This window comes from Periplaneta americana, chromosome 2 (assembly GCF_040183065.1).
Source record: "Periplaneta americana isolate PAMFEO1 chromosome 2, P.americana_PAMFEO1_priV1, whole genome shotgun sequence".
NCBI lineage: Eukaryota > Metazoa > Arthropoda > Insecta > Blattodea > Blattidae > Periplaneta > Periplaneta americana.
In genome coordinates, this window is record NC_091118.1 from 4,074,576 (window position 1) to 4,085,087 (window position 10,512).

Genomic DNA, 10,512 nt, shown 5'->3' on the forward strand with positions numbered 1-10,512 from the left:
ATACTTTTTTCATTTTAAATGTGTATTTTCATCTTTTTGAAATTTCAGGGATTATTTAGAAGTGTTCACGGGACTAATGTCATTAAAATAATTTCACATTTTACTTCTGTAAACTTAAGAGGAATTTTAAAACGTAATTAATCATCGTCTCTGTTTAGCTGAGTTGGCTAACGCGTGTTGTTTAAAATCCTATAAACCCAATTTCGTAGGTTCAAGTTTCCTCGCATCCCAAAAGGTAAATTATTACAAAATTTTAAAAAGATGCATATTAGATATGGATGTAATGTACAAATTACGACGTAGCAGATAGAGAAAAGAGAAGGAGATTGAGTGTATGCATATTTAAGAAATGGTAATAAAGAAATAGAGGTAGTGACATCTAGTAACTAATATATTAACTTCTCAAGTAATTGAATAGTTCAATGGAAAAGCATACGTGTGTACACGGGTACTAGGAAAATACTAATGAACTATGAGATAAAGTTCAAACTGTGAGGTAAAGTCTTTATTTCACTAGTGGAATAAAGTAATGTTGAATAAAAGCCTACTTTACAAACGCAAAATTATTTAGTAAAGGCATGTTTTTCGTTATGGTCATGAATAAAAACATCTTTCGTTTTGTCAGTTAATACTATCACTCCGATTATATCTTGCATGAGTTTTTTCTCACCAATTATTCTTGTTCCATTGCATAATTTTGGTAGGTCAATATTTCGCAATATATATATTTTTTATTGGGTTATTTTACGACGCTGTATCAACATCTAGGTTATTTAGCGTCTGAATGATATGAAGGTGATAATGCCGGTGAAATGAGTCCGGGGTCCAGCACCGAAAGTTACCCAGCATTTGCTCGTATTGGGTTGAGGGAAAACCCCGGAAAAAACCTCAACCAGGTAACTTGCCCCAACCGGGATTCGAACCGGGGCCACCTGGTTTTGCAGCCAGACGCGCTGACCGTTACTCCACAGGTGTGGACATTTCGCAATAGTAGTATTGCTGAATGAATAGTAAATTATTATTATTATTATTATTATTATTATTATTATTATTAAGCCAATGCTCCAGACTATAGCAACTCAGCCTTTAGTGTTCTAGGCTCCCAATATATTTGTCCATTCGTCCCGTTCCAGAATCTGTGAAGTGCAGTGCATTCCCTAAGATGGTCGCAGTTCATGATGGCAGTATTAAATTATGTGTTGGCAGTCCTTATGGTTTCAAAGAATTCAAGAATGCTGTTGGTAAAACACAGCCTGCTCACTATCTATAACTGTCTTGAGAAACTCATAATATGGTTCTGGACTGCGCAAAGATAATATTTATTGCATAAATTGTCAAAATTTGGTCTTCATCAAGTACCAACAATGTTATTTAACGCTGGCCTTCTATGCCCAAGGTTGCGGGTTCGATCCCGGGCCAGGTCGATGGAATTTAAGTATGCTTAAATGCGACAGGCTCATGTCAGTAGATTTACTGGCATGTAAAAGAACTCCTGCAGGACAAAATTCCGGCACATCCGGCGACGCTGATATAACCTCTGCAGTTGCGAGCGTCGTTAAATAAAACATAACATTAACATGTTATTTAATTTCGTGTCTTTTTCCATGGCCTCATGGAAGTCTATGTTGAATACAAGAGACAATAATAAAGAACAATTGACTGTATAAGATTGCATTTTAATATTATGCATGAATGTTTATTTTTATTCTTGATCTTTTTAATAAATTTAACGTCCATTTGTCCGATTTTAATGTAGCCTATGTTCTTCTCCTGGTTACGAAGTTTAAATGTGCAAACTTTAACAAATATCGGTCAAAGCGTGTAGATTTGTATAGAGCATACATATGTACATACATAACCACATTGACTTTTATATATAAGATTTATTCCTCCGTTAGACAGCCATCTTACGTACTGTACATTTTGTGTATTGTCGTATAGTTTATATTTTGATTCATTATAATGTTACCTGTATGAGATTCCGCCATGCGATATTTTGTATAATAGGCTTACATACACGATATTAAAACAATATTGCATATCGACGGCTAAAAAGTAATACCTCGTATCTGTACATTTGCAGACAAAAAAAAAAATATGTTTTAGAAAATATTTTCTTAAAATAAACTTCTTTATTTATTTTTGCTTTGCAAGAAATTTTCGAGAACAAAATATTATGAGTACACAGTCCAATTTTGTGAACACAATAATAATGTAATTGATCTAAATAATAATGTAGTTTAGAAAACAGTTGCTCACAAATATGAATGTTGAGCCAAACATAGCAATCATTTTCACAGCAGCTTGTGTAGTCTGAGATCATTAAATTAAGTCTCATTAGGTAGATAAATTTCCAAGCTAGGTAAAGAATGGGAAAAAAATACTCTCTATGTAACAACAAATTCGCAACATTTCAATAATTTATATCTCTCGCGTATACTACGCGTAGCCTAAAATTACTATATAAACGCCAACTATATAGTGTTATGAATGTCAGGATGGTCTTGCTAGGGTTCTAGCGACGTTTCGTGAAAATGTCTCGATGGGACGTAAAACTTAGGAACGATCGATATTCATTGAGTAGGTGTGCTCTGTAGGACGGAATTCCTACTGCGAATATGGATTGGTAGCCCTGCTCCTTAGAACGTATTTCACTACGGTAAATATCCATCTCTGAGTAGCCCCTGTTCTCTATAATGTTGCAATTCTTGGAGGAGTATATCACCGAAGTCTACTATACACTATACACTATATACATATACACACAAGACATATGGCCTTGGTGATATTCATCTCTCAGTCTCATTGAGATGTTTATAAGCGTTAATCCTCCATCTCTGTATAGACATGTCTGAGGTAGCTGGCGCCTTTCACGGATCTTTGCGGAAGCCAAGCGTAGACGACTTGTTCACCCTTGACCATTTTTTGCATTGTGTGTGATGAATGACTGTCCGAAAATCATGTCACACTACTAAGGCCGGGACTACGATCGACGTTAGTTTGCGTTACGTTACGTTGAATTTCTACGGAACGTTCAGAGGCTGTGTATTATGATCGACGTTCGTGACAACTATCACGCTCTACCGGCCATAATGAGTACTGAAAAGGACACGTCAGTCAGTCAGCTGATTGTGATAAACATTGAATTTTATGATAACTTTGAAACAAATAAAATAGGCCTACCGGTATTACAAAAATATTTTACGACAGAATAATATAGAATGACAATAATAATAATAATAATAATAATAATAATAATAATAATAATAATAACAACAATAATAAAAACCATATACAGATATTTGGGAAGACTGTTTTACCTTGAAACACTTTTCACCTTTTTTTAATTTTGAGAAATGAAATATTTTAAATGAAAAATGCTTGAAATAATTATTGAAGTTTCCTTTATAACTTTACAAGATTTTATTTCTTGATTTTGTGTTATGAAACATAATATCAATGAACGAAATGTTTACTTCTGTATAAAAAAAAATTGTTTCGTCCACAGAACTCACACCGAAATTACGACCAGAGCTACTGAGCGACTTTCTCTACAATTTACTTCAGTTTGAGTCCTCTAGGTAGCAGCAAAAATTAAAAATGTTCAAAGTTATACTATACTGAAGGTACAACAGTCTTCCCTACTAAATAGCTGGACTAGTGCGAATTACGAATATACTATTTGTGAGGTAAAAGCCCCTTTATTTCGGGTTAAAATAGAATAACGTATCTAAAATAATGTAAATAAATTATTAAAAAGATAAAAAGAATAGGTTTACCCTAGGCTCGAACCAGAGCCCATCTACACCACGAGCAGTCTCTTTACCATTACATTACGGAGATATACAAAATGCAATTGTTGAATTACGTGTTATGAAGGTTTTCATGTTTGCTGCCTATAATGTTTAATCTTAAACAAAATGTGTTTTATGCCATACAGAGGAAATATATTCATGTGACGTGAGATATTCAATCAAAGATCGTTTCTCGTATTATGTAATTTTTAATTAATATGATTTTATTTAAAATTTCAGTAGCAATATGGCGCATCTACAACTAAAGAAGAGGTGAAAATATATGAAGGGCTTCTGTTTGGTGATGGTTGACGTTCAGCTTGCGTTTCTTTGAGTTTGTAACAGCTTGTCCTTGGCAATGTTGAATCAACGCCGTCATGCGTTCGTTCATTCTAACGTTGATCGTAATGAAATACACGGAGCTTGTATTTGTCGAACTTCAACTTACTTCACCGCAACGTAACGTAACGAAAACGAACGTCGATCGTAATCCCGGCCTAATAGGGTGTGCATTTAAACAAAACTTGTCTTTTTTTTTTTTTCATTATATTTTACACAGCAGTTATATGTAGCGTGCGAGTGTATCTATTGTACACAAAAATGTGATTATCATTTTATAGGGGCAACTACCCCTTTATAGGGGTACATTTAGACAAAAGTAATTATTTCCTACATAACATAATATATTCATGATACTTTATAGCAGGTATGCTCATTCTCTGACTCCCGATTACTTTCTGTAATCACAACCTTCGAATGTAGAGCTAGCTGTTCCTCGTTCGAAGCTCGACGAATGACTGTGGAAGGCAGTTTAAATACTTACAAAACGTACGAACAGTGAGGGACAATGATACAGTCAAAACCTTTTGTAAGCAAACGATCATTTCTTACAGTGAGGGAGGAAGACTATTTTTGTTGTGCGTTCGGTGAAAACGTGAAGTGTTTAGAGCCCGGACGAGAAGTTATGGCACCGGCGCGAGGGACGCATTTTAGTTCGTTTGCTTGGACTCGCCCTTACACTAAACTGGAGGGGTGTTGGGTTAGTTGGTTACTAGCATTCCGAGTGTTCAGATCGTTCTGCTACTACCGCTATTGCTAATACTGAAAACATTGTCCTTCTGACCGCCCTCATTATGGCATTGTCTAAGGTGTGAAATCATAGAGTAGTTCATAGTCAAGGACATGAAATAGCATACAATGTATGGAAATTCATGTCAGAAGAGGCTGTAAACGGAATACCAATTCCATTGAAAAGCGTGTGTGCAAGAGTACTGGCTGCCACTCGTATTTCAAAGCGAACCTTGGCAAGAATCAGGAAAGAAGGGAAAAATAATGAGGCAGGAACAGCAGATTCTTTCTCCAGTCCGGAAAAATCACAGCCGAAGAAGAAGATTGTTGCAGCTGTAGACAGTTTTGATGAGGAAGTCCTAAGAAGTCTCATCTATAATTTCTACGCTACGCATAAGCAGAGGCCGGCTCTGTAATCGCTTCTTCCAAGAATGGATATCAGTGTATGATTATGTGAAGAAAGTAGAGAACAATTACATTGAAAGTGAGCACGCGATGGACTGTATTTTTGAGTACATTTCCATAGACTTAGGGACATCTGATTCCAGCACAGATCAGTCGTCTGATTCGGACGGAGAAGAAGAATATAAACATGGAATAGGGGCGTAATTCCATTAGGTACCGTTGGACTCTTGAGTAAGAAAGTGGTGATACTAAAGTAAGACGAATGTTTTTGGAAAGAGATGAAATGGATATGCCTGCCGCTCTGAGCTTGAGAACCGTAACCCAAACAACCCCCACTCCTCTACCCTGCTGGCCGGCAATTTAAAACTTCGCGCAGGTTGGTGCCATAACATCTCGTCTCAGCTCTACTACGTTGTAGAGTACTGTCAGGAATACTACTGAGTAACATAAAACTACATTATAGGCTCTGCCATGCGGAAGTGACAGGGAAGGTGTTTTCTGTAATATGTATTCATGTACCAAAGTTATTATTATTATTATTATTATTATTATTATTATTTATTGTTAATATCATTGTTATTGTAGTGATTTTATTCCAACAGAAATACATGTTATGATAAAATAACTTTTCAGGAATGCAACGTGCACTACAGCTTCAAGAATTGAAAGCACTTAATGAAAGGCAAAACATTGAAGGGAGTCGAACAATTCAGAGTCTATGTTTAGGAGCGAGTTATGTAGTGTGTTGGGAATTAGCTAAGGCACTAAAACCCTTCACGGATGGTGAACTTGTAAAGAGATGTATGGTGCGTGAACAAAATATAGTTCATTATATCTCTGTACTGGAACATGTCAAATGTGAATTCAGAGAACATAGATTTTGTGATTTTAGACGTATGGAGATGATATTAATCTTTTTGTTAATCCTTTCATAGTAAATTTAGTACAATCCGTGAGAGTGCAGTTCCAGGACGAGTTCATTGATTTACAAATTCAGAACTAAATGCGGAGAATATGACTTGCCAAGCATAGAAGTATTAAAAAATTAACAAAACGAAATATCCCAAGATGAGCTTATTCGCTGCCACTATGTTAGTTACCTTCGCCTCGACTCATGTATGCGAACAATTATTTTCGAGAATGAAGGTTGCTAAGTCCAAAAATCCAAACATAGATCCCGATTAACCGATAAGCTTCTTTTGCGCATTGCAGTAAATTCGTTGGAAATAGATTTCCGATTACTTGCAGAAAAGAATGCACATTTTGAAAAGACCGCAATGTATGGCGGATTATGAAAATAACATTATCTATGATATAATAATATCACAACTATATAAAATGTAATAAACAATTTAATAACTGAATATTACAATGTATACTCTTTCCTTTTTCAAATTCAGTTTAATATTCTTATTTGTAAGAGAGTCAGAGCGATGGCACGGGTTGTGCTGCAAAGTAGTTGCGGAGCCCAGTCCGTACAATGTGAGTGTTATGCAGAGCAGCATCTTCCGTGTAATCGGCGCTTTTACAATTTTGAGCATACCTGCTTTATAGAGTAGTTACAGATAAGATATATTTATTGTACACAAAATCTGATTATTATTATTATTATTATTATTATTATTATTATTATTATTATTATTATTATTATTATTATTATGGGAGTATAAGGGTACAGTACATTACTTATTCATAGATTTAAAAAAAGCGTATGACTCGGTTAAGAGGAAAGTTTTATATAATATTCTTATTGAATTTGGTATTCCCAAGAAACTAGTTCGATTAATTAAAATGTGTCTCAGTGAAACATACAGCAGAGTCCGTATAGGTAGGCCAGTTTCTATCTGATGCTTTTCCAATTCACTGCGGGCTAAAGCAAGGAGATGCACTATCACCTTTACTTTTTAACTTCGCTCTAAAATATGCCATTAGGGAAGTTCAGGATAACAGACAGGGTTTGGAGTTGAATGGGTTACATCAGCTGCTTGTCTATGCGGATGACGTGAATATGTTAGGAGAAAATACACAAACGATTAGGAAAACGCGGAAATTTCACTTGAAGCAAGTAAAGCGATAGGTTTGGAAGTAAATCCCGAAAAGACAAAGTATATGATTATGTCTCGTGACGAGAATATTGTACGAAATGGAACTATAAAAATTGGAGATTTATCTTTCGAAGAGGTGGAAAAATTCAAATATCTTGGAGCAACAGTAACAAATATAAATGACACTCGGGAGGAAATTAAACGCAGAATAAATGTGGGAAATGCGTGTTATTATTCGGTTGAGAAGCTTTTCTCATCTAGTCTTCTGTCAAAAAATCTGAAAGTTAGAATTTATATAAAACAAAAAAATCTGAAAGTTAGAATTTATAAAACAGTTATATTACCGGTTATTCTGTATGGTTGTGAAACTTGGACTCTCACTTTGAGAGAGGAACAGAGATTAAGGGTGTTTGAGGATAAGGTTCTTAGGAAAATATTTGTGGCTAAGAGGGATGAAGTTACAGGAGAATGGAGACAGTTACACAACGCAGAGCTGCACGCATTGTAATCTTCACCTGACATAATTAGGAACATAAAATCCAGACGTTTGAGATGGGCAGGGCATGTAGCACGTATGGGCGAATCCAGAAATGCATATAGAGTGTTAGTTGGGAGGCCGGAGGGAAAAAGACCTTTGGGGAGGCCGAGACGTAGGTGGGAAGATAATATTAAAATGGATTTGAGGGAGGTGGGATATAATGATAGAGACTGGATTAATCTTGCTCAGGATAGGGACCAATGGCGGGCTTATGTGAGGGCGGCAATGAACCTCCGGGTTCCTTAAAAGCCAATAAGTAAGTATTTAAATTGAAGGGGAAGTCTTGAACCAGACTTAATTGCATTTTAGATTTCACCTCCTACCCCACCCACCCCTATATTTTTATACTTAAATATGAAAGAGCATTCAATTGTTTATACACCTCATTTGTTTTCGCATCTCTTCTATCATCGCCTGGCAACCTGGATTACTGTTATTGTTCGTTAGAGCTGAAGGGAATAAAGCTACAAAAACTTATTGAGCATTTCATGTAATAGCTGTGTTTGTGTATTAAATTATTTTAAAATGGTGTACACCCTTCAAGAGAGAACATAAATCATCCTTATTGATTAAATTGAGGAAATTACACAAAATAAGGTGTGTTTTCATCCTACAATCAACTGATAATAACAGAGCTTATTATAATCACTACAGAATGCCTCGTATTTAGATGAATTTTGTTTTATGCCATGCATTGTTCTGATCGAAATGTCAAATTCTTGAGCGATGGCTCTGATTGATTCAACTTTTTTAAACAGTTGCAATAGTTGTAACTTCTGCTTCAACATAAGTGCACATTTTCTGTTCCCTGCCTTGCTGCCAACGTGTACGAGTATAGAGAGATAGATAATATTCTTACATTTGCTTTACAGCATTGAATAAAGAACATGTCCAATTCTTACGTTTAACAATAAAATGCAATACATATAAAATGCAAATATGAAATATGTACAGAATTAATACCTTAATAACAATAATATTTTATACAATGTAATATGTTTACCATTTAATAGTATTATAATATTTACACAGTACTGTGAAATGTCAAGAATTCATGTACAGAATAGAAAGTGTGAGATATTAAGTAATTTTTTAGTTTTACCTTAAATAATGCAGGGTTTTGGCTATGATTCGTAATGTCTTCAGGAAGAGTATTGAACATTTTTATCGCCATGTAACGTGCTCCCCTTTGAAAGCATGATAAATTTGATGATGGCATATGAAAATCATTCCTTCTGCGGGGATTTATACTATGTATGGCTGAGTTAGTTGGAAAATTTTCTTTATTACATAAGAAGAAATTTATTGTAGAGTATATGTATTGATTTGTTAAGGTTAGAATCTCTAATTTTTTAAAAAATAATCTACATGATTCTCTAGCCTTTGCTCCAACTATTATTCTAATGGCCCTTTTTTGTAATAAGAATATATTTTTACTATTTACAGAATTTCCCCAAAATAATATTCCGTAGGACATAATGGAATGAAAATAGGCAAAATATATTGTCTTTAAGATACTGCTGTTTAGAAATTGTTGTAACGACCTAATTGCGAAGCATGCTGAGCTAAGTTTGGGGGTTATTTCTTTGATATGATTTTTCACTGCACACTACTGCACTGGTACAACTGGTTAGCCCTGTGCAGCATGGGACAGGATGCGTTGGCTTACCTTGTATCGTGAAGTGTACGGGAGTGAGTCTATTTGTGGAGTTGCACTGTAGATACTTCTGCTTCCCAATTTTCGCTTCATCAATTCCAACAATGTCTTTTACAACACCATCTACACACACCTCCCTATAGTAACTCGATCAGTCAACTGCAGTATGACTAGACCTACTGAAATCCGATTCGCGTTCTAGAAAGTACTAAGCGGATCTCTAGTTAAGCACACACAAACAAAATAACACACGGTTACCAGAGACAAATTAATACGAGAGAAAAACGTATTACGAAATACAGTAACTGAAAAACTAATCCTCTTCCTCTTTTTATTTTAACTGATTTTCCACAACGAAACACGTTACTTTTTCATTACATATTCACGACAATTCCACAATTTTTATAAATACATTTATCCCACAATTCGCCACGTCTTAGAAAAAAAACACTACAGTTCTTCAGTATTCAACAACGACCCCTTTGAAAATGCCAAAACTGTTCACTGAAAACAGTCACATAAACCACGCACTCCTACCTCCTCCATGGTCGTTAACCAAAAGACTCAGTCATCTGTTTTCGCGGAATATAGGCCTGCTCAAATCTACCAGGTACACAACGCCAACTAGATGCAAATCCATGAACTATAATAGATCTTGATTACAAGACTTTTGACACTGTTATCGTTTAGGAATATATTATTATGTGATGAAAGTGATTGTCATGAATATAGGCAATTCCTAAACTATAATACATTAGGAAAAATCATCGCCACATTAACTTCACCATCTTAGATGCATACGGACTTCTGGTCAGCGAAGAGCCACATTCTACCACATCAAATAAACACAGAACAAACTTTTATTGCTTGACCTCCACTTTTTAAGCACAAATAAATGCCCTGAAACCTACATTAAATTGGAAAATACGATTTTTATATTTTTTCGGCGTTGTCATGACAGCTAACATAGTTATCGAAGAAACAATCCACCATTGAAGTTGCGAG

The 10,512-nt window shown here is 35.3% G+C and overlaps 1 protein-coding gene across 1 annotated transcript in view; it reads right to left on the bottom strand.

Annotated features, from left to right (window-relative positions):
• The window catches only part of LOC138711931 (zinc finger protein 25-like), a 77,544-nt gene extending 67,492 nt beyond the window's left edge, over nucleotides 1-10,052 (bottom strand). Inside the window, exon 1 of the mRNA XM_069843235.1 lies at nucleotides 9,520-10,052. Within this exon, the coding sequence (XP_069699336.1) occupies nucleotides 9,520-9,600 (81 nt within the window). The 5' untranslated portion in view covers nucleotides 9,601-10,052. The remainder of the gene's footprint in view (nucleotides 1-9,519) is intronic.
• Between the last annotated feature and the right edge of the window lie 460 nt (nucleotides 10,053-10,512).